Source organism: Lissotriton helveticus, chromosome 1_1 (assembly GCF_964261635.1).
Source record: "Lissotriton helveticus chromosome 1_1, aLisHel1.1, whole genome shotgun sequence".
Lineage (NCBI taxonomy): Eukaryota > Metazoa > Chordata > Amphibia > Caudata > Salamandridae > Lissotriton > Lissotriton helveticus.
In genome coordinates, this window is record NC_136057.1 from 1713020660 (window position 1) to 1713046123 (window position 25464).

The 25464-nt window shown below is 45.5% G+C and overlaps 1 protein-coding gene across 1 annotated transcript in view; it reads right to left on the reverse strand.

Annotated features, from left to right (window-relative positions):
• Positions 1-25464, reverse strand: part of GPD1 (glycerol-3-phosphate dehydrogenase 1) — a 101806-nt gene that overhangs the window by 42104 nt on the left and 34238 nt on the right. Inside the window, exon 2 of the mRNA XM_078689124.1 lies at positions 543-720. Within this exon, the coding sequence (XP_078545250.1) occupies positions 543-720 (178 nt within the window). The remainder of the gene's footprint in view (positions 1-542; positions 721-25464) is intronic.

Here is a 25464-nt window from a genome sequence, read left to right on the forward strand (position 1 = left end):
AATCCCAGCAGACATAGTAGGGTAGCAGGAACACTCCATGGGGCCTCAGCCAAGCAAGAAAAAATGGGTCCGCATACCCCTGGTAAGATAGCAAAAGGCAGTCATAAATGTGGTGCAGTGGGACCCTCATACCCTTGGGCCCCAGTACCGCGGCACCTGCTATGCCTTTGAGCAAATGGTAACCTGAAATACAGTGTTTTCAGCAAAAGATAATTTGACAAAAACTGCGGTCTAAATAAGATTTTAAATTAAACCAGGACCTGTACCATTGATAATTGTCGGTAAACGATTTTTGTATTCACTTACTCTTGCAAAAAAGCATGTATGTGTCATGAGTTTTGTTACACCTTCCTGAAAAACAGTCTTGCTTTTCCTTCCAACCCAACCTGCAAAATTAATGTTGGGTTAGCAACATTTTGTATCAACTCCAAAAGGATCAGCTATAGCAGCTGAGGTGTGTCTTCCTAAATTGCAACTTTTACCGTATACCCCAGTTGTGCTGCTGGAAGGTTCCAGAGCCCCGTTAGAATACCCCTGCTCACCACGTTGGGAGGCAGCTTGTGCCCTGGAAGGTACTTCACATTTTCATGTTCCTTGTTGATGATTTCTGTGAGTTTCCTCCCGTTCACCATCTCCTCAAACACCCACATCTTCACAGTTTTATCGAACTGGTCTAACTTGGCTGCATTCTCCCCAACGATCTTCGCAATCGCAGAACCCCTAGGGATCAAAAATACATTTTAAAACTTACTCCACGGTAGAAGAGGCAAAACAGCACAATATCGGTTGGTTATGAGGAAGTCTTCAACAACAAATATCTTCCATTGACCCCATAAGAAACACTCTCCCTTCTGAGGGGGTGGGGACAGAAAGCACTTTCATACCAAGAAGGCTGTGACTAAACGTCCCTTTTATAACCAACCTCCAAGTTAGTATTCTGGTTGTGAAAGACCTTTTGTGAATAGTACCAAAAATGTACAGTGGGCTTAGAGCCCATTGCTTCTATTGGTTGAGTTATTTTGTCCCACTTATTTCTTTGCTTCCTACTCAATGGTTTTCCTTCCTCTTTACCATCCTTTTGATTGGCTCACTTGTACCCTTTCGCTCCTCACATTTAGGCAATTACATTTTCTTTGTCCTTCTCACTTCATTAGAGTATGTGTTTCTATCTCGCTCTGGGAACTGCTTCTTCTCCCCTCAAACCCCCTCCCCCCATGCCCCGGATTAGTCCCTTCACTTCATCTCTCCTCCATATACAGCTTACCCTTAGATACCTACTTCCCTTTTCTTACCCCATCTTTCTCCTTCGTTGCCCTCACAATCCTTAACATTATTAGATGTTTTACTTTTTTGGGGACACGGCAGCCACTATGCTTAGAGGAATGTGCTTTTGAACAACAAAAAAATTAGTTTTTTAGATTTGTATTTACCACTCCAGCAGGTATGCAACTGCGTGGTGGCCCATGCTCACACATACATCATCAAGCATGCACGCACCCCCTGAATAATGTGGCCACATGAAATCATGACAGGTATGCGCTTATGCACGCGGTTCTTTTGCTGATGCTGCACAACATCAGCAAAAATCATTGACAAAACCAATAGGTCTAACAAAAGCGAAACCTACTGGCTTTACTAATGCTTGTTCTTATTATTTTCGAGATGTCAGAGTTACTCTTGCGGAATTCTAATGTGATAATTCATAGCTATGAATAACTTGACAACTCTGGACTCACTGACATAGCAATTACGCTCGTAAATCAGGTTTACAATTGCAAGTCGCAGGCTGCTAGGCATTCAGAAGAGGTGACCCACCAGCCATAATCCATTTATCATTCCCCCCTCACTACATATCTATATGCAGGGCCATTGGAATTATGCAATTGTGCAACCACGGCGATTTTTGCATAATTATAGATTTGCCGCACAAATAAATCATCTGATGCATAATCTGCAAATACTAACAAAAAAGTTTATTTCTAACTCAAATGGTTAAAAAGTTACTAAAAATGCAGCAACGCGGTTTCCAGTGCGGTGGAAGGCCCTTTTCGAAACTTGACTGGTCAGCTTTCTGTGCTTATTGCTATATTTGGGTGTTAAGCTGGTACTAATGAGGTGCAACCAATGCCAAGACAGTGTTACCAAATTTAAAAATGATAAAATAATGAAGTAATATTATTACAAAATTGTTGAATTATGCTGCATAATATTTGATTGTCTTGCCACATAATTTACTCAGCCCTGCCGCATTATTTGGCCCTCTCCTGCCACATAGTTCCAGTGCCCTGACTATACGCCACAAATACAATTCTGTAGTAGTAACTCCCATGCAAGAGGTAGGCAGGCATCCTTACAATTTGGGGTTTGCCTTGTAAGTTTATGAACACACGTAAGCATGTGAGTTTGCGAGCATTCACAAACTCCTATCAGACTCTTTTCCATCCTGGAAAAATTTGGGGGCATATTAGCAAGAACCTCGTTAAAATTATCGCAGTTTTAGCGGCAGGAAACTACCGCTAAAACAGCGATAATGGGCTTGCTAATATGCGTTATAGAATTCCAATAGAAGCCCAGGTTAGATGTCCTGCACAACAAACCTGGGCTTCTATTGGAATTCTATAACGATTATTAGCAAACCCATTATCGCCATTTTATTGCTAATATGCCCCTTGGAGTTTTATTCCACAATTGGCTGAAGTAAATTCCCTTCCATTGTGGGAAGTGAATGATCATGAACTTTATGGGGGAAAGGGGACGGTGTTTCTCGAATGAAAAAATTGTTTTTGCCCTGGAGTAATAGAAAAAGGAAAAAATGTGCAGTTGTACCTGGGCCTGCCTTTTAACCGAGCAGAACTGTGCAATCTGTCCAATTACCTATTGGCGGAATTAGTAGCCTTTAAATCAAGCACTGGCAAAGCCAATAGCAGACAATGGGTTTGCAATGATGTTTGCCGATGCTGTTCAGCATAAGCAACCAGAGGGAAGAAAAATGTTTTGCCAAAGCTATGCAGAATCACCAGTTTTTTAACTTATTGTTTTAAGATGGCGGATACCAATCTAGGAGGAGTACATTTTGGAAAGGTTCCTAAAAAGGGGGGTACCCAGCAGTAAATTGCAGCTTTCGAGCCCTACAAACAAAAACAAAAAAGCATTTTCTTTAATGTTGATGGTGGACCAACAAAGGATAGGGTCAGAAATCAGGAGCGAGGCAGGAGCAACAGGCAGTTGGAAGGCAGGCGAGCAAAGGAGGAGCTTGAGATGGAGGAGAACAAACATTTAAAAAAAGGAAAATAAAAGCTGGGAGTGGTGGGGAAAGCAATAGACGAGACGGGGAGGAAGGAGCAACACAGCTCATATGGGGGAGGAAACAGATGTTAGAGAAAGAAGCGGCACACAAGGGTGCAACCATCAACATTTTTGGGGAAACTCCAGCCTTCCATCTGCCCACAAATAAAGTCTAGCACATTTTTTTGCATAGCTTTGATTTCCGCTAAGGGAATGGCTACGGTGCAACTGAAACAGATATAACAGTCTAGGTAAGCCTTCCAATTTGCTAATATTAAGGCAAACTACCCAGTATATGTAGAGGGCTTCCACTCTCACAAGATTGTCAAACATCCTCAAATATTTAGACCTAAAGTAAAGAAAACTACCTAATGGAGTTGTTGCCCAACAGGAGGGGAATACTGATTTCAAATGCTCTGTCTCAGCTGTAAGCGAGACTCTCATGGTCTGAAAACTGATTTTAAAACTAGATGCTCTCTCAGACTGGTCACGTTCTTTGATTATTTGAAGGAGTGAGGCTTGATGGATCCTTAAAGAGAGCAAAATATCATCTGCTCGCAGATCAATCTTATTATTTTTGCTTGCAAACAGCGCTCCCATTATCTCTGGATTTTGTAGTTTTTTTCATCAGGACCAGTAGCTCCATGATCAGGGCAAATGGCAATGGGAATAGTGGGCAACCCTGCGTAGTGCCTCTAAGCAAGAAGAAGTGCTGTAGAAACACGGGTTAACCCAATAAGTCACTGGGACCTGGGTGATTAATTGATACAAACAAGGTGGTCCCAGATACTAGAGAGAATAAACCATAACTAACAAAAAAAAATTCTGGGAAAATATAAACAACATTGTTTTTATTCACAACGTGTATCATAGAAAAATATTCATAAAATACATCCATAAATTATCTCATTGAGTGCCCCTAAAGAAAAGGAAAGGGAAGGGTAGTGTTAGGATGGTGAGGGTACTGAGATGAATAAGAAAAACAGTGGTCACTATGACCTCAATAAACCAGAAATGATAAATAACTGACAAACTAAATAATCACAATTCATAAATTGATTCAAACAATATCATGCCTAGAGAAATCACAAATGATAAATCAGGAGAAAGGCTGAAGGTAAAAGGGAGTGTCGACGTTTCGACCCAAAATGATGCAGGTGTGGAATGAAACCTTGCTAGAGGGTCTTCATCAGGACAAGGACGCGGAAGGGGGGCAGTGGATCTTAATCTAGGGAACGTAATCAGGGATGGGAAGTAATCCGTCACATGAATCTGGTTCCTGAAAATTTTAGTGAGGCTGCGCGGCCGAGGGGGTTCTGATGTAATCAGTCTCTCCACTTATGCACTCAGTCTTGATCTGACACAGTTCAAGACGCTGTGCTGAAATGAGGGGGTCTGAAATGGCAGTTAATCGTAGTCGATGATCACCTCACCCATTGAGTGGTATCCGGCTTATTAGTCCACATCAGTCGGCGTTCGACTGATGTGGACAAATAGAACCCCCGTTGTAACGCGCATGCATCTCCTGAAGATTCCTCACAATCATATGTGGGCTCCTTTATATAATACCTGGGAGACAGCTTGCGAACCCATTTATAAGAAGCCGGATACCACTCAATAGGTGAGGTGATCATCGACTACGATTAACTGCCATTTCAGACCCCCTCATTTCAGCACAGCGTCTTGAACTGTGTCAGATCAAGACTCAGTGCATAAGTGGAGAGACTGATTACATCAGAACCCCCTCGGCCGCGCAGCCTCACTAAGATTTTCAGGAACCAGATTCATGTGACGGATTACTTCCCATCCCTGATTACGTTCCCTAGATTAAGATCCACTGCCCCCTTCCGCGTCCTTGTCCTGATGAAGACCCTCTAGCAAGGTTTCATTCCACACCAGCATAATTTTGGGTCGAAACGTCGACACTCCCTTTTACCTTCAGCCTTTCTCCTGATTTATCATTTGTGATTTCTCTAGGCATGATATTGCTTGAATCAATTCATGAATTGTGATTATTTAGTTTGTCAGTTATTTATCATTTCTGGTTTATTGAGGTCATAGTGACCACTGTTTTTCTTATTCATCTCAGTACCCTCACCATCCTAACACTACCCTTCCCTTTCCTTTTCTTTAGGGGCACTGAATGTGATAATTTATGGATGTATTTTATGAATATTTTTCTATGATACACGTTGTGAATAAAAACAATGCTGTTTATATTTTCTCAGAATTTTTTTTTTAGTTATGGTTTATTCTCTCTAGTATCTGGGACCACCTTGTTTGTATCATCTAAGCAAGAAGAAGGCAGCAGATGTGAGTGCATTGTAAGTGAATTTATCCTAATTGCACTCTTCCGGGTCTTGTAGCTTCTCAGAATCCTAATGATTTTACCATTCCAGCGACAACAACAGGATCAAGAGATTCTTTCTGTCCACTTTTTCACCCAAGTGTGAAATCCTTCTAGTGTTGTAACATCTCTCATGGTGTTTAACAAAACCCACTTGATCAGGATCATTCAGTATGGAAGACGTTTTTCTAGTAGGTTTGCCAAGATCTCCGTAACGCTCTTGGCACCCATGTTGAGTAATTTTATTGGCCTATAAGAGGAGCACTCATCCAGATTTTTTCCTGGTTTGTATGTCCACCTTGCACACGATGGGGGCTTGCCTGATGATTGGATTGAGGAATTAAAAAGGGCCGCTAATGTATTTTCTAATTTGAGCAGAAAAAGTTTATAAAATAAAACTGAAAAACCATCTGGACCCTGTGTTTTGTTAGAGTGCAATGACTTAGCCATTTCATCGATTTATAACACCTCCATGGATCTCTCTATTACACATCAAAGGAAGATTGGATGTCACCTGTGATTTCTAGCATGGTGTCATACAGGGAAAGAAAAAAGTTATGGAACACCTCCTGTTTCCGCCCCTCTTTCACCGCCCACACTCCATTAGCTTTCCTGATCCGCCCTGTGTATGTTATAGCCTTTTGGAAGCGTAGTCACCTGGCCAGGAACATTCCCCCACTTGGTTTCCTTTTTCGTAGAAACTCTGGCCCTGTGTTAATGGAGTGCCTTCTGCCCAGTTAGTCCTCAGTAAGTTTAGTTGCCCAAAGGCCCTTGACAATCGATGTCCAATAAAGGGGGAGGACTTCTGGCAGTTCACTCCAAAGCTTTTAACTCAGCTGTGAGATTATTTTCACTGTTCCTTTGTTATCTCAGCTGACATGGCTATGGCCAGACCACTTACCATTGCTTTAAAAGTATCCCAATTAGTAAACAGTGCACTGTCAACAATTTTAGATTAAAGAATTCCTCAATTTCTTTAGCCATGGTTGGTCTGTTTACTGGGCGGTAAAACATGTCCCCGAGCAAACTCAAGTTGTATCCCACTGTGCTCACTCCCAAGAGATTTGAGAGATGCCAGCAGACTAGAGTGTCCTCACAAAGACATAATCAGTGCAAGAGTAGGTGTTGTGGACTTGTGAAAAAAAGGATAGTCCTTCTCCGCAGGGTGAACGTGGCGACACATATATCAGTTCAAAATCTGCGATTCTGCTACATAGCCCATTGGACATAGTACCTGTGGGGGAAATACCAATCGATTTTTTGTCCATGGCATGAACCCTGCAAAATTGAACTCCCAGCCAGGGCTTCCCGGTCTACCTCACTTGACATAGTGCAAAAGGCTTCTTTCCGGAATTACTTCTGTGATGTGTCTGGAGTATAGATGTTAATGAAAAAATAAGGCTTGGGACATACTGTCAGGTGCACTCTAATTAATCGACATCTCTGGTCGCTCTTTACTTCGCTCCTTCCGCCACCAAATTGCCTCTTGTAAAGAGTCGCCATCCCTACTAATTTGAGTTAGCTCACGCCCAGAACCGATTTGGATACTATTTATGGCGTTTGAAACTGGTCGCTCTGCAGCATATATGTTTCTTGTAAGAACAACATTTCAGGGTCATGCTTTCTCATGTAACTACACAACGTTTGCCTCTTGCTTACAAAATGAGGCCTTTTATATTAAGTGAAAGTACCTTGAATGTTACTCAAATCATAAACACTGCAGGCCCCAATCCTAGCATCATCCTTCCCATCAGTAATATTCCCTACTGTGATCCCAGAGCTAAAAAAAGAAACCAAGTAAGGCCAACAGTGCCTTAAAATGACCCTCAACAAGGAAAACAACGTTATCCCTTTGAAGACTTGACAGAGGTTGTGGTCCCTTTGAATCAAAAGTGTAATCGTTACCAGTACACATTTTAACACTTCTGTAACAGTATACTTGACAATGCGCTTACCGGGTCCACATCACCCACCGGAGCCCCTGACGGGCCGCCCAGACTAAAGCACAAACTGCCAAATGCATCAACATAATGATTTGCGATTCCTAAATAGCAATTTTTAAGGAATCGCTGTTTTGGAATCGCAAATCCTTATGCATTTAGGAATCAAATTAAATTTTGCGATTCCTAAACACTAGCTAATAGCGATTCGGTAATTGTGAATCGCTATTAGCTAATGTTACTCCATTCATTCCTATGGGCCTACAGACCCATAGGAATGAATAAGAATACATTTGTACATTGCGATGACCAAATTGGTAATCGCAAATTGCGAATGCAATTCCAAGGGTGACGGGGGCATAAGGCCCCCCTGATGCACACCCCCAAAAGGTAAGTGTGCATATGTAATGCACACACATGCCCTAAGGGCATGTGTGTCACTTTGAAAAATCCACTTTTGTGGATTTTTCAAAGAATGCACAAATTACCATCAACTTGAAGTTGATGGTAATTAGCGTTTCCTAAATGCACAGTTTGCATTTAGGAAAGGCTTGATGCCTCGCATTTAGGGAATAGCAAATTGCGATTCCCTAAATGCATTCGCAATTTAGGTAATCGCAAAAAATTGTGATTGCCTAAGTTGTGAATAGAAAGCCTGTGATGCATCAGAAAAGGCCTTTTTGCCCTCGCAAACGGGCCGATTCTGTGAATCAATCCATTTGCAAGGGCAAAAATGCTTGATGCATGTGGCCCAAAGTTCTTTACGATACCAATTACTGGTCACTTCATCACTAGTTAATCCTCCACTGAGAATACAATAAGAGAGTGGAAGAACCGCCTGGTCACAAAGTTTCCCATTTAAAGTCCTATTCATAAGGATGAAGGAATCACTTTTAATCACCGGGACTTATCGGCCAGACCCTCTCTTTTCTTGCATGATCTGTCTCTTTCTCCCTTTGGGGTTTCGCCTTTGGTGGTTTCTCAGATTCAGCGGCATCGTCCTCTTGGTGCCTTATATCTGCCCTTACTTGACAGTGAGATGATCTTCACTTTGATTGAACAGCAAAGCCGTTGAGAAGAGTCATCTGTATCTTATCTATTTATCTTGTAGTTCCTTTACTATAGGTCGCATCTCTCTCTACTGAAAATTGGATGCTCAGAGATCTTGGTAGAAAGGCAGCTGAGTGTCGCAGAAAGCAAAGGGCTCCAAACCTCCAGCCGGAGTCAGAATTCTTTCTTTCAGTCTCGTGTCAGACATCTTGGTCAATGCACCTCGGGGCCTGGTGAGAGTCTTTGGGCTGACGCCCCTCTCTCTGCACTCTTTGAAATCCTACCTCATATTTAGGCTCTTCCGTCAGCCGCCCCGTGGAGATCCCAGAAAGAAGGCACAGATATCACTTCCCTCCGAGTCCCCCCTTGCATTTTTGAATGTGGAGATTATATATCTCCAAGAGTTGTACTGCAAATGTGCACATTTATCCGAGAATGACTAGACTTGCTACAGTAGTGCGGAGCAGCTGATCAGAGTCTGGGTTAACTGACAGCTGAGATTTAGTCATGTTCATTTTATGAATTTTAAGAGTGCAAGTCTGATTTTACTTTGGCAATGTATTTAACCAGATCTGCCTCACCAGAGGTAAAGCTTTTTGCAAGAGTGTTCAAAGCTGACTGAGTTCTGATAGACATACTTTAATTCAGGTCTTCTTTTGTCAGCGCACTTAGTTGCTTTGCAGTCATCGAGTGTTTTATAGTGTGGTGTCTCATTATTTCCTCTAGGTTAAAAAAGCATGTGATGTTGCCCACTCTGAACTTTTTGGATGGCTGGTACATAAATCTAGCACTTAATTACACCATTTACCTTAGAAGCGGGCATATCTTGTGCCTGAGCCAGAGTGTCTTGTCGTCTCTCCAGATATAGGTTTCAGAGCCAAGGTCATAAAGTCTCTCTCTTCCTCCATCCACCTGTGTTCATACTGTGTGATGACTGGTGGACACCAGGCAGAATAACAGATCAGTGGCCAGACAATGTGCATTCCAGGCCACCGACATAAGCACTGCACGCCATTCAAGGGAGTCCCGTTCTGCTTCTAATTCATTGAGTTTCAGGATGGGTAGCAAGCTAAAAAAGGTGGGGAGGGGGCTTTTTTGTCTGACCCACAATCTGCATCGATGGGTGTGGTGAGTGCAATTCAGTCACTAAGTGCAACTCAGGGTTCTCAGGTGTTCTATGTCTTTGCTCTTTTTCACACTTCCAGCCCTTAATAAATCGACTCTGCAGATTGGTAACTGAGGTGGGAAATTTGCTCCATCCCGTTTAGCCTACTCAAGTTGTCACATTCCCTGTCAGCGGATGTCCTACTTTCAAAACCATGGGTTCCATGATGGGTTTCACAGCCTGTGCAGCGAAGCTGGACTCAGTGTCTAGGTGGTGTCATTTTTGTGGTCTGGCCTGGCAGCGCAGCTGTCGCCAGACAATTACGTGAGTACCACTAGAGAGATACTTTGACTCTGACCACATGTTGGGAGGCAGGAGTATATGTTTTGATTTAGTAGACGTTGTGTGCTTCCACTAAAAAAGTGCTTGCCCTCCACCAGCGGTGATCACTTTATTTATCCCATTGGCTGAGCTTGATCTTTTAGAGGCACAGACATGATATGGTACTGCTGTAAAGGTGTCTAAGCTAACTAGATAATTTATGGTGTTTGTCTTTCTCTGGCAGCTGCAAAGATGGGAGGAGGGAGCCATTAACCTACATGGATTGTTAGGTCTGGCTTGACAGTGCAACTGTCAATTGACCTCAACATACACCGATATTACTCTACAGTTCCTGGCTTCAATACAAACACATATCCTTTTACTTGTAATACTTCATATTACCATACAACATTCCTTTAAACCAGACCTATTACCATTGCCAATGCCTGTGTGAATTAGGGTTTGCAAACCTTTCACCGCCGCAATGTGTGAGGTGCTAAGCGACCCTCAGATGAGCCTGACGGAGGTCTAGACAGAATGCTGGGACAGGGGAAGCACTGAGCACCACCATCTTAACATGGCATTCACTCTTGAGGTTTTTTTTTTGTTACAAAGGATCCTGGAACCCCTTGATTTAAAATAATAGTTTATTTTATATAGGAGTCCTGACCAATCAGAGGAATCCTTTTCCTAATTCACTCGAAGTGACATATGACCCGAAGACTTAGATGTGCTAAGGTTTGCATGGGTACTTGCGTGATTGTGCGTAATTTTGCTTGTGGGCCTTTTTTAATGGTAGGTCAGCACAATGCTTTGCTGCACAGTGTTTAATTTGTAAGAGAATGAGTGCCGGTGCCCAAAGCCATGCTCTGGTGGTGTTATAGGTGTTATGTAAAGAAATCGGCACACCGAATGCCAAGGCTGCGGAAATTTGAATTAATCTCAGGCGTCTTCAGTCCACTTCCAGACACTAATGCCCCTTTATCTCTTTTGCTGGTTCCTGTTTTCTTCCTTTGTGCTGGTTTGCCCCTCTCTCTCTTCCTTAATCTTTGCTCTTTGTGTGTTTTCCTCTCTCTTGCTCTCGAAAATACCTGGTGAGGCAAAATGAGTTCCGGAGGGCCCAGCTGACAACCGGGGGCTCAAATGAAGCACTGGTGTTACGCCGCATAAAACCTTAGCCTGAATGTTCCGCATGGCCTGCCGTGATCTGGCCGGATCAGATATTGAGGGTGAATGCTGGTTTGAACGATCTAAGTTGCCGATTCACTCGTCTTAATTGAACACAAACGGAACAGGTTGGCTTCTCGTCTCCCCGCAGCGTGACACAATTGACTTAGAGTTACCGTGTGCAATCACCGGCTGGGATTGCCGCGAAGTTCACACCATTGGTGTGCACCTTACCCACGCTTCATTGAGGCCTACTCGTTAGGCACCACACGGAGGGTGACCATGCCCCTCTGATCAGGGTTGTTCTCCCCCACCCCGTGCCGTCCCTGTCCTGATGAAGACCTGCACGGCCGAGGCTTTCAACAACCCCTGAGCCCTAAGCCGGGTCGAAACGTCAACGCCCCTTGGAAAGGCCTAGACCTCTTTATTGTACCCCACATCGTGCCTAGCTTTCAAATGTGTACTTGTACAAACTAGTTAAACACGACCATATATTATAAATGTGGCTAGGCTAGCTAGGCAGGTGATTTACAACCTGCCTTGCTGTGACAAAATATGTAAAGTATCTTTCTTTTATCTTTCCTTATTACTTTCCTACTCACCAATTCACACTGAGCACTACTTACCTACGCACGTTCCCCCCCTTGGAGCAACCTTCTCCGTCTGAGAATACTGAAGTATTATAATTGAAATACTATATATCACCACCCAAAAACGCAAAGCAAAATAAATTGAATGGTGAATTAGGTCTTGGTTTGTTGCACTTTTTTCATTGAATGTATAAATACGGTATTAAGTATTGTGAGCTTTACAATTCAATTGTTCTCATAGTTCACCCACTCATTTGACCAACCGGATAGTATGGATTAATAATTTGTATCTTATCAAAATAAGGTTTAGGATCACTGTATTTTGTATCGAATTGCACCCAGGTCCAGGACCAAAACTGGATAAACCCCATCTGTTGAAATGGGGATCTGGCACAGGCCGGCGTGAGGGGGGTTCAGTCTCGGGCAGCAGGGTGGCAGGTGGCATCCAGCTGTGTCCCCACTGACTCAGAGGCACGTGCCATAACACGCCATCCGCCCTGCTGAAAGGTACTGTGACAGCTATTGTTTCCAGCACTTCACAGCATTACCTTTGTCAGTCGAAGCGCATTTGCTTTTTGGAGTGATATCTGAATACAGAAACTTCCCGCGCTGCTGCTGTGCGCTTTTCAGGATAACACCTGCCTCTCTGTGCTTTTCAGGATAACACCTGCCTCTCTGTGCGATGGGATGAGACGGGTCACTGCCGACCAAGTCTGGGCAGTGCTCTATATATTAGGAAGAAGGTACAATGATATGTATGCATACATAAATCGCAAGTGATTCATATGTTTGCCTCCCACAGTAAAAGTGTCATTATTAAGCTGTTTACAGAGAGAAAACATATGTAATGATTGTATTAAGAAGCAAATTAAAGGACACCAGGAGAGGTTTAGGATAGGCAATGTGCAAGCATTCACCCCTTCTTTCTGTGCGCACACTTATAACCCCTTTGGTGATGGCGACTAAGGCACAAGAGGGAGAAAATAAGCATCGGAAAGCCAATAGGCCGGAGTTTAATGTGGTAATGCATGCAGCATCAGCACACTTTAGCGAGGCACACGGGAGGGGGCCAATAGGAGTGGAGAGAGTGCAAGTCTTTTAAAGTAGTTCATAATCCAGTTCAATGCAAGCATTTGAGTGGGGGCAGAAGGATTTAATCTATCAACCAATAGCATCAGGTGAAAGATAAATGGTCCATTGGGCTGAGCTAAGACTTGAGGGACAATGACTTAAGCAGTGGCTGGAACAAGTTGATCAAATAAAGTCTATGGGTTAAAGGGGCGGATCCAAATCCCGATCTATGTATAGTGCAACCAATAAGGGCCTGATTACGAGTCTGGTGCGTCAGTGGCAGTCTTTCAATCGCCCTATTACAACTAGGGCAGTCGGACCGCCATTGCACCGCCGCAACCGCCAGGGATCAGAGATCCCTGGCAGTGGCACATCGGTCTTGAGGCCACAAATGCTTGGCAGGACTGCCACGATTCCGCCAAGGATATTACGAGTTTCCTCTCTGCCACGGTTTTAATGGCGGTTCCTCCTCCACGAAAACCCTGGCAGAGAGGAAACAAAGCGGACCCTACAGGGCCTCCTGTTGCCTCAGGGCCATGGGGTGCATGTAGAGGGGCACATTTTGTGTCCCCTTGTGTGCATGAACCCCAGTACCTGCACAACATGGACTGCACTAGTCAATGCCATGCAGGTACTGTCTTTGACATTCCCATTCCGCTGCCTATTTCATGGCACTGCTGTGGGAATGCAACAGAAATGCTCGCCAGTGACTTAAAAAGTCATAATATGGAAGGCGGAGCGCACACAGGTTTAGTGGTGCGGCAGCCCCATGTCTGTTTGATAGCTGCACAGTCAAAACACCGACACAAAAACATAGCCATATGAATGTTATCCATGGAAATGTTTGATGTTGCATGGCCACTAATGCTCAAATCCCCTGAAAATAAATAAATAAATAAATGCAAAGCAGTCGAGCACCAAGCCAGATTTCCAAAGTGTCTTTCTGAAAACAAAGATCAGAAATTTCACTTTGTGACTATTAAATCTCTGTCTACATTTTGGTTAATTGGCAAATTTGGACATTGGTTTCATAAATATTTGTGAGACTCAAAATCGAGTGTGCAACCCAGAGAAATCTTAAGCAACAGAACATACCCCCACAATTCTTTGTGGCGTCATCTCCTATTTTTGCTGCTTTTGCTTTACATTTCTGAATACAGCCTATTGTGTGAACATTAACCATAAAAATTATTCATACTTTTCCCAAACTGTTGAGAGTAACTTTAGCTTTCTGAGAGTTCATAATGTAAATGTTACTTGTTGTTGGAACAGCACCAATGAGACAGCAGTGCCCTTGTCCAGGCTAACAAAAAGGCCGCTTACCAAAGATAACTTTGGGTCGTGGTGGGAATCCAAGTTGCCCTTGAGTGAACCCTGAAGTTTTTGCTTTTTTAGTACCTGCATTGCCTTCCTTTGAGGACAGAGACCTCGTGTATTTCTGATAAGAGCCCTAAACTCCCCAAACCACACGGATCAGGATGCGAGGATGAGGCCAAATGGCTCTAGAACTATACAGTTGTGATTTAGAACATGATTCTTTAAGGTTAAAAAAGGACCTTCTTAAGGGGAGTATCCTTTCCCTACTGTTTCACCAACTGGAGTGGGAATAGTACATTTTACCTCTCCTGAGCCTGATGTTTTGCATACAGTTGCACAGACTGGAGTGGGAACAGTAAATGTTACTTCTCCTGAGCCTAATGTTTTCCATACAGTTGCACAGACTGGAGTGGGAACAGTAAATGTAACCCGTCCTGAGTCCAACGCTTTCTTTACTGTTGCACAGACTGGAGTGGGGATAGTAAATTTACCCCTCTTGAGTCCAACACTTTCCCTACAGTTTCACAGACTGGAGTGGGACTAGTTACCCCTGCTTGAGTCAAACGCTTTCCCTACTATTGCACTGACTGAAGTGAGAATAGTACATTTTACCCCTCCTGAGTTTAACCATTTCCGTGCGTCGGATGGCCGTCACGGTGGGCGTGTGCGGAGGACGGTCAGGGGCCGTCCTGACCACGCCCAGTCATAAATCACCCACACCGCGGCAGAATTTCAGCCGCGGTCAACTGGTTAACACTTTCTCTACTGTTGTATAAATTGGAGTGGGAATAGTATATTTATTATTATTATTTAAACGTATATTATTATTATGTGTTTGTGTATTTATATTTTATATTTATATACATTTATATAATTTATAACATATTTTTAGTAAAACATTTTTATATATTCACTTTTTATGTACAATTAAAATGGAAACATTTTACATTTTTTGCTGTTTATTTGCTGTGCTTTGTAATTTTGTGTATGTATGTAAATATATATCTACACATAATTATTATATTGGTAAATTTAAAAACAATTATAAAATTATAATATAAATTAAAATTAATATTTTTTTTAATAGTTTTACATTACATGTGTGTATATAAACATATACACTGATATATATATATATATATATATATGTGTGTGTGTGTATGTGTTTGTTTAAATTAGTAGGGCACCGTGCTACCTACAGGCAGGATTTCAGTCCTGCTGTACTTATTGGTTAGTTATAGCCTGGACGGTCTAAACAGGCTGTGGGTACGCACCCCTGTTAAAAAACTGATCAGCAACATAGCATAAAGAATTTCAGAAGGAAGTGCATCCCCTATCTCTATAAATTATTGTTTAAATTAGTAAACATTTTTATATATTTTTAAATGTATTTAAACATATTTAATTTACATTATATTAATATTATGTACATTATATATTAAAAGTTATGTTTTACTTATTTACCCTACATATATAGTAAAAAACAACATTTCTGTATATATTTTTCGATACTAGTGTAAAACGTAATTTGTTCTCCATTATTTTTGTACCATTACATATATATATATATATATATATATATATATATATATATATATATATATATATATATATATATATATATATATATATATATATATATATATATATATATATATATATATATATATACGACATGTTTGTGATTGATATTTGTGACACTATATTTTGGTATCACAATATTTATGGTTTCGAAATGGAGCCAGTTAACCAGAGAACAGATTGCGACAATCGCCCCCTGCTCTCACTACTTTGGTGTTACAGGCAAGAGAAGGGGCACAGAGGGTCACTGCTACCAAACACAGCCATCTGCCATCTTGAATTGAGTGGAACTAAAAGTGCATGATTTGGGCATTCCCAAACCAAATCTCCCTGAATTTGGTGAAGCCAAAATTCGAATGAATCGTTGATATTACAACATTCTAAAGGAGGATTTAGTTCGGCAGAGGAGTGCTTGCTTATATGATTTGTATTTTTTGGGTTCACACTTGCCCCAATGTCGTTAGAGCTTTTCCTTATTAAAACTGTTGTAGTGGTATAGCAATCGTAGCAGCAGTTTGCATTGAGATATACCCTTATTCCCCGCTACTAGAAGCAGGGACCTGCTCTCCCTTGCAACAAGATTGCCTGCTGAAGTAACCCTTCAGAACTGAAAGATCCTGCTTCCAGATTTACGTTGGTTTAGGAAAGTAGGATCTGCTTTTATGGTCACCCCCACTTTTTGCTGGTGTCATTATGTTTTACTGACTAGTTTGACTGGAATCCTGCCACTAAGGACCCCAGTCTCTGTGCTTCTTCTCTAAATTGGACATGGTGAGTAGTTAGGTACACTCCAGATTGGCTACTGGTGTGCCCTTCTAAGTCCCTAGTATATGGTACTAAGGTACCCAGGGCATAGGTACACCAGGGGTCCTTTATGGGCTGAAGCATGTTATTATGCCACCCATGAGAGACCACTCAATTTGTAACTATAGGCCTGCCATTGCAGCCTGTGTAAGCTGGTGCTAGCACCACTGACAACAGATATACGTTTCCTTATATCTGAGGTCACTGCACTTAAAACCTAAAAGTCACCCCTAAGGAAGGCCTTTAAATCCTGAAGGCAGGGTACTAGGTTCTAAGTGTGAGGGTGCCCCTGCATGAGTTGGATACCCTTACAACCTTCGGAGTCCATTCTCCCAGGTTGTAAGTGCATTAGCCATTAAGATAAATAGAGTGGCCATGCGTCATTAAGCGATGGCTATTGCTAAACTGACTGTAACGAACCCTGTCGTGCTTGGTATCAAAGATGTTGGAATCGGGGCGTGGCTTCGCGCTGAAGCGAGATGGCCACATGAGAGAGCAGCTCCACTCCTAACAACGCTTAACCTCATCATCCGCCAAATCTATCCGACCCCCTCAGCGGGGACAGGTCCCGTAGGTGTTCCAGTTCCAACCTGACTGGTCGCTGGGGCGCCGCCGGGCTCTGCGGAGCATCACAAGCCTGATTGACCCAGCGGCCTTTCTGCAGGGTTAATTCTGGGCCTGTAGTGATCGGGTCCCCCGCGACACCTGCGGGCGGGAGCAGCCGCTCAAACTGCGCAACGTCGGGGATTGAGGCCTTGTTCCAGTGAGGCGGACCGGAAGTCTTGTGGAGGCGGTGCCCTCCCTCGCATTGACTCGGGGAACGGCAGAGGCATAGGAGGCTCCCTCCCGCACACCCCTCCTTTCCCAAGCGAATCCTGTGCTGCCCCATTGGGTTGACCGCCGGGCGCCCGTAGGGATGATTGAGGCGGCGGGACGTCCGTGGGCAGTCGACCTTACTTCTGGACGCCTCAAGTGGGGGTGACTGCGGGGACATCTGCGGCGCTCGTTGTGCTCCCCCCCGCTTGCCAGCACCGGTGAGTCTGCCGCTCTGAGGCCTAGGCTGGGGATTGGCATCGCCCGGTCATAGGCTTTGGTGGTGCTATATGGAGGGGCACACAAATCAACACATTGCCCCATAAGAGAAGGAAGCGGCTGGAGCCCTCTACGAGGCCTGTACTATTTTCACCCTTTGCCTGCTTATTGCCTGCATATGTGGCACCCAGGGCCATTGGTGGAGTGGGGTGTCCCACCGGAGGGCGTGAGACGTGACCAGTGCTTTCCACAAAGGGTCTGTTAAGGGCGGCGGCATAATGAGTGGAAAGGGGACCAAGCAGACGCTGCAGACCAAGCTCGAAAAATACTCCTATTCCAGGGCCGCTGGTTCTGCTGCGCCTGCCTGAGACGAATCAACGGGAGACGCGGAGGAGAGCCAGACTAATCTGTCACTAAAAGATGTTATGGAGGCGATAGCGGGGGTCCGCACGTCAATGGAACAACGAACTGACGCAATAGCAGTGGAGATGACCCTCATCAAGACCGACTTTGCAAAAATGAGGGAGAGGGTCCAGCAGCTCCAAGTGTCCACATCCAGCCTGGTTAAGGACGTCTCACAGATTCACACTGAACTCCAAAATCTGCAACCTTTCCGGAAATACCCAGAGGACAAGCTGGACGACTACGAGGGGCGCTCCAGTTGCAACAACGTCTGCATCACTGGAGTGCCGGCGGAAGGGCAATCGCCGGATCTTTTTGTTGAGGGCCTAATACTAAACCATCTATTCCCTAAGGGACTGTCCAAGTTCTTCGTGGTGGAGAGGGTGTACAGAGTTCCTGGGGGGCGTCCAAACCCAGGCCTCCCCCCGACCCCTTTTGGCTAGGCTGCTCAATTTTCGCGATCGAGACATAATCCTGCAATGTGCCAGAGGCCCCCCCCCCCCCAAATTTGAAAATGCAGTCTTTTCATTTTTTCCAGACTTCACCCAAGCTGTGCAGAAACAAAGAAGGTCCTTCCTGGCAGTCAAGAAGAAGCTCAGGGATAAAGGACTCAAGTAGGCCATGCTCTTTCCGGCCAAGTTGCGAGTGGAGGCAGTTGGCAAACCATGGTTCTTCGACCGTTCTGAGGACGCGGAGGACTGGCTTGACGGCTGGCGATCTGCCTCTGAACATAACACCCACTGAGCCTGCTTGTGCGGGCAACGCTGATGCTCATCTGGTCCTATCTGAGTAACCTCATTCTAATGTTTTGTTTCCATATCTGGGACGGTTCTTTCTGACTCCCAGGGGTGCCCCTTGTAAATTGGGGGTGCATTGATTGGCATACTCTCTGGCCTCTTCTCGCCCAGAGAGACGCGGAATGCTGTCCCTCATGGGGGTTGATACGGTTTTGACTTGCTCAGAGTGGTTGGCTGGGGGGGGGGGGAGCACTCTTGTCTTTCCCCACTTTTAGTCACTTAGTTTTGTGGGTTGAGCCACAGGCACTCTGCAAGTTACCTAATGGGTAGTTCTAGGCCCAGTGTGCAGGGGAGCAGGGAGGGGGGGTGGTTGGTGTTGGGTGTGAGTGGGTGGTTTGTTGGGTCTTGTTTATTCAACGGCATTAACGGAGACAACTTCTAGAGGCAAGTGCACACTTATCGCTACATATGGATACGCAGTGGGATAAAGGTTTTACCCTGATGAGTTGGAATGTCAATGGGCTTGGCGACAGGGTGAAGCGTACCTTAGTCCTCCAATACCTTAAACGCCTCTCCCCAGATGTGGTTTCTCTACAGGAGACACACCTTGTTGGTAACTCTTGAAGGGCCTTAAACAGATGGAGGTACAAGCTGATAGCCCATGCGGGTTTCACCTCTGGATCCAGAGGGGTGGGAATCCTTATTAAAAAGGCTTTCCCCTTCCATACACAGGTAGCACACACCGACGACTGTGGCAGGTATGTTACAGTGACGGGCCAGTGGGAGGGCGGCACGCTCACCTTAATATCCGTATATGAGCCACTGGGCCTACAGACGCAAGCATTTGCTGACCTGGGGACCCAGCTGCTTTCCCTTCCTGATGGCCTCCTATTAATGGGAGGGCATTTTAATGCTGTTGGCTCTGGTTTACTTGATCGCTACCCCCCGCGAGACATTGGTCCGGCGCATAATTGGCTACCAGAATTCTTAGAATCCTTTGGTCTAGCAGATGCCTGGTGAAAGCTCCACCCTGGCGACACTAACTACACATTCTTCTCCGGAGCCCATCACAGCTTCTCTTGTATTTACTAGCTCATAACTCACGTGGCCCACACCCCACACATACGTGAGATCAGCCACCTTGCTAGGGAAATCTCAGATCATTCGCCAATATGGACTAGGCTGGTCCTGGGGGACACTAGAGTGGGCGTGATTGCGCCCATCAACCCCTGGTACCTCCGCAACCCGTCTATCCGTAAAGCCCTCGTATCGGCAATTGACCTTTATTTCCAAGAGAACCAGGGCTCAGTTGACTCCCCCCTTACTCTTGAGGAGGAGTTTAAATCTGTGATCAGGGGCCAAGCCCTTTCCCTTATTGCTGGAGTTAAAAAAGAAAAGCAGATAGACCTTGAAGATAATGAGGCAGAAATCCTCTCCCTTGAGAATAACACGCCCGGGGAACTGGGCACAGAAACAATACACCTCCTGCAGCTTAAGAGGGATGAATATAAAAGCATTGACAGGGCCAAAAGTTGGGGGAGCGAGAGAGATGGGAGGATATATGAGTGGTGCAACAAGGCCGGGCAACTCATCGCCTGGCTGGATAGGAAGGAACGGGCCAACAAAATGGTCCCTGAACTGGTCGATGACCAGAGCAGGGTCTACTCTGATCCCGGGGACATAATCCGCGAAATTGCTTCCCACTTCGACAAAATTTACCAATGCACCTCCCCATTCCTCGAAGAGAATTCTTTGGGCCTCCTTCAAGATATTCATTTGCCCACTCTCTCGGAGGAAGACGCTAAATTCCTTGACAGTGCCATAACCAACCATGATATAGCCCAAGCCATTCGGAGTCTTCGACCGGGTAAGGCACTTGGTCCCAATGGCCTGCCCATCGAACTGTACAAACTGCGCCAGATGGCCTTGTCCCGTTTCTCTGCTCCCTGTTTGAGGAGAGCAGACGAGTGGGTGTTCTTCCACCTGACCAGAGGCTGGCATCCCTTGTCGTCATCCCCAAGGAAGGGAAACCCAGAAACAAATGCACCTCCTACAGACCGATCTCCCTCCTGAATGCAGAACCGAAGATCCTTGCCAAACTCCTAGCCACACGACTCTCTTGGGTGATAACACCTTTAGTACATCAGGATCAATCGGGCTTTATGCCCGAACGCAACACGGCCCTCAACTGAGTGCTGGGCAGAATTGACAGTATCGATGAGCCTGCGGTAATAGTGTCGCTAGACGCTTCCATGGTGTTTGACACAATGGAGTGGCCCTACCTACTAACAGTTCTCACCAAACTGGGGTTTGGGCCGGTCTTCATGTCATGGATTGGACTTCTTTACTCGGCACCTATGGCTCAGGTGATAGTCAATAATAAGCGATCAGACCCTTTTCAGCTGCACCGCAGGACCAGACAAGGGTGCCGCCTGTGCCCCCTGCTCTTTGCCCTCGCACCATTGGCGGCCTGGATCCACGCGGACCCGATGATTCGTTGAATGCAATGGTCGACCGGCTGGGAGGACCGAATCTCGCTTTACGCGGATGACATCTTCTTCTACTAAACCTCCCCCAAAAAATCCTTAATGTGTGTGCTGGATATTTTCACAATATTCGGCAAATATTCAGGCTATTCCATCAACTGGAACAAGTCGCTCATATATGTACTGGGAGGCTCCGCACCCCCCTTACCGAAAAACTGCCCAATGCAGACAGTGAGGAATCGCTGTCCCTAAACTTAGGTATGAACGCAACCCGGTCCCGCCTCTGCAGCGCGTTAGGAGAGATGTGTCCTGTTGGAAGGCCTTACGGCTTTCGCTTTTGGGAAGAGCGGCCCTATTTAAAATGATGTTGCTGCCGCGACTGCTCTACACCCTACAAAATTATCCAGACCCAGTCCCAGCACGATACTTCAGAGAAATAGGGGGGTTTCAAAGAGAACTGCTATGGGAGGCCCAGGATATCGCTTAACAAACTGGTCCTGGGCTGGTACGACAGAGGCATAAGTCTCCCGAACAACCGTAAGTATTATTGGGCGTCCCACCTAGTGCCTCTCAATCAGTGCATGTATCGCCAACCAGATGACCCTGCGTTTAAGATGGACAGGTGGCTACTACCTGGGGGAAATTTTATCAGATCCTTATATTCTAACCCTCAGGGACTTTCCCTCACGGGCCCCACCAAACATTCCGTGGCCATCTGGCATTCCGTCAATAAGAGTCTTGGTTGGGACCTTAGACTCACACTGGCTACGCCGCTGTGGGACTCGGAACTGCTGAGTAGCCTCTGGCCCACGAAGGGTTTTAATAAGTGGGACTTGATTGGCATATCTCGTCTGGGTGACCTTTGGATCAAGGGCGCCGTGATCCCCTTCGCCACGCTCCAGCAACAGTATGAACTCTCCACCACAGAACTATTCCAGTACACACAGATTCGACACGTTTACAACTGGTCCAACTCAAGATACTCCACAGTACATACATCACAGGGCCACAGCTAGTCCATATGGGGAGGGGTGACGGGGGCGACTGCAGGCGACGTTGTGGGCACACAGGTACCTTCATTCACGTAATTTGGGAATGGGACCAGATACAACAGTATTGGCTGGAGATACATGAAGTAATGGAGGAAGTGTTACATAAGACCATTTGCCCGGAGGCAAAGCGATGCCTCTTGAACATGTGGAGTCCCACTGATCTAACAACCATGGAGAGGACCTGGGCTACACATGGGACCATGGTGGCCAAACAAGAGATAGCTTGTCAGTGGGGAGCAGAGGCCCCACCCACCTTGGCCTCCTGGGAAAGGAGTCTGGATTGGTGCATGTTCAGAGAAAAGACGGTTTACACAGCACGAGGATGCCCCAAAAAGTGGTCGGTGGTGTGGTCTGGGTGGAACGCATATAGAGAAGGGATCTATGTGGCCCTGGTACATACCCCAGAGGAAGAGCCGTTATCCCCATGACCCAGCTCAAGGGTTACACTGTCATTATTTAGGTAATGTGTATTATTTTGCTATTGTCCCCACTGTGTTCGCGCACTAAGACTGTATTTCTTGCCATTTGTCACCTATGTCATGTCGATTTGTTTGGCCTTTTGGTCTTTTTTTCTGTCTAAAACAATAAAAAGATATTTAAAAAAATAAAAAAATGTTGGAATCATACTTCCTAAATGGTGTGGAAGGTATGATTCCAGGCACTGCAAAGCTCCTCCGGGAGCACCTCAGTGCTCCCGGTACCAGTCTTCTAGACCAGGACAGCAAACTATAGACACAATTCTGCCATCCTGCTGCTGAGCCAAGCTCGAGCAAGGGAAGGCCGGACAATAGGTTTCCTATCACAGGGAGGTGTGACCACCTCCAAGACAGGACTTATTGTTTTGGGGCAGAGGTGGGGGGTGCTTGCCAGCGCCACTAGACTGCTTTGAAGGGAACATTTGGTGCCCTCCTTGCATAATCCAGTTGCACCGGTTCAGGGAGCCATTGACTCCCGCTCTGGCGCAAAACTAGATTAGTTGAGGGACAAGATTCAGATCAGAAACCACTTCTACTTCAATCGTCTGGACACTCTGAACTTCGCTTTTGGAACCAAGACTGCAACTGGGAAGACTCCTGCTGCTCCTGGTCTCCTCCTCCTGCAAGTCTGCTGGAACGCCTGCGCCTGTGCTCCATACAGGTTCTTCACAGGGCCTGTGGACATCCAAGACACCCAAAGGAATCTCTCTTGGAGTGAAGGAGTCACTCCCCTGTATCTGCAGGCACTACAACACAGCTGACTGGTCTGCTGATCCTGGGCTCCCACAGACTCAGAAAGGCTCAGCAACACAGGTGGTGGTTCTGCAACTCCCTCAAGGCCTGCACTGTCTTCTCCCCGAGTTTGTGGCCAGTATCCCTCATAGGAACACTTCGTCAACTTGCCGTTGCCAAGACTTGTTAACTCTCTCCTCCAGAGATTGTTAAGCTCCAAGAAGCTCCAGCCTCAAGCTTCACCTACTGCCAAGATCTTCACCTGCACCGCATCCTTTGCACCGTGGGCCTGCATCCTTTTGGTGAGCTGCTCAAGGTTCTCTTGCGACTCCTGTGCCTCCAGCCCGTGGTGCCTCTAGAGGGTCTTCTTTGGCTCCAGTGGGTTCCCCTGCATGCTCGGGGCCTGCTCTGACTTACCTGCTCATGGTGAGCCACTTGGAACCTGCTGGTCCTGACACTGCACCTTCTTCTACAACTATGTTGGTTGTCACTGTCAAGGCTTGTTGGTGCCCCCGCCGGACACTGACCCCTTGGCTCTTGACATCCGACGTGGGACAGCTCATGAACGGCTCCTGGTCTTCCTCAGCGTTGCCTGGTCTGTACAGCTGCAACTTCAAGGGCACCATCAACACTCCTGCATCTTTGACATCAGTGTGCATTCATCTTCCGTGCCTCCTGGTCACTCCTGAGTGGCATAGTTTCTGTCCCCTCTGCTTGCAGGTACCTCTCATCTCAAATCCAACTTTGGGTTCCAGCGGACTCTTTCCCCTTATTCGCCAGCGGAATCTTCACTTATGTCCTTCATTGTGGTCTACGGCGGTTTCAGTTACATCACACCTTTGCACCCGGCTTCCCTAGTGTAGGTATCCTGGTTCCTGGGATATCCACGGGTGGAGTGACTCTCCAAACTTACATCTTCCACGGGGTTTCTTCAGGGTCTGCTGGGAAAGGTCCTTCTTCTTTGAAACTGCAACCGTGACTTACCTATTGACTTACATTGAGCACGTGGTTGTGTTCCCACTCTGCACACGACCTCTGTGGGGTTCCCAGATACTCATCTTGGCTGGTTCCTTGAATTCCTGGCTCTTCTATGTCGTCTGGGTCCATACTCGACTTAGGTTTTGGTTCGCTTTCCACTATTTTAGGGTATGGTTGTGTCTGCCCCTGGAGACCAGTGTGTATTTGTGCTACTCACGTATTCTATTTCCAAACTATCGTGTGTATTGTGTTTATATCTCTGGGTAGGAGATATTGCATGGTGTTAGTGAGTGTTAATAAGAAAATACATATTTGTATAACTACACTGTGTAGTTCTTTTCACTTAACCTATACCATAAGATTAAGTACTGGTAAAACAAGCTGCTTTACACTCTTACTGGACTAAGCCTGAAGGCTGCTCTCCACAGCTACCACTTAGAGAGCTTTCTAATGTTGTTTGAGACAGCTAAAATCACCATAAGGGTTGTCTGGATTAGTACAGGGTGCTACACTTACATAAAAGAGCACCATATACTAAGCCAGCCTCCTACAGTTGGTAACAGTGCAGTACTCTGCCTGCTCTTGGTGTCTTTATTGTCTGCCTGCTCTAAGAGTCCTAGAAGCAGCAAGTCTGACAGATGTGGAGTCCAGGATAAGTAGGGTCTCCTGTGACCTGTAATAGACTCTTACTTCAGCAGAGACCTTGCCTATCCTAAAGCCTCATGTCAGGCTGTGTACAAGAGGGGCATGAGAGACTATACCCACTTCAGGGGTACTGTGATGGGTCATACGCAGACCAGACTGAAGATAATGCACTGGTTTGGGAACTGATTTTCAAACTCAGAAAAAGTTGTGTTTGTGAGATTCCAGCTCCCTTGAACTTCTTGTTGCATCTGGGAAAAGATTCTTGATTGATTGGTTGAACTTTCATGCAATGCGTTGGTACTCAAACCGTGTGTCCTGGAGCTGGAATACAGAAAGTGCAGCAGTC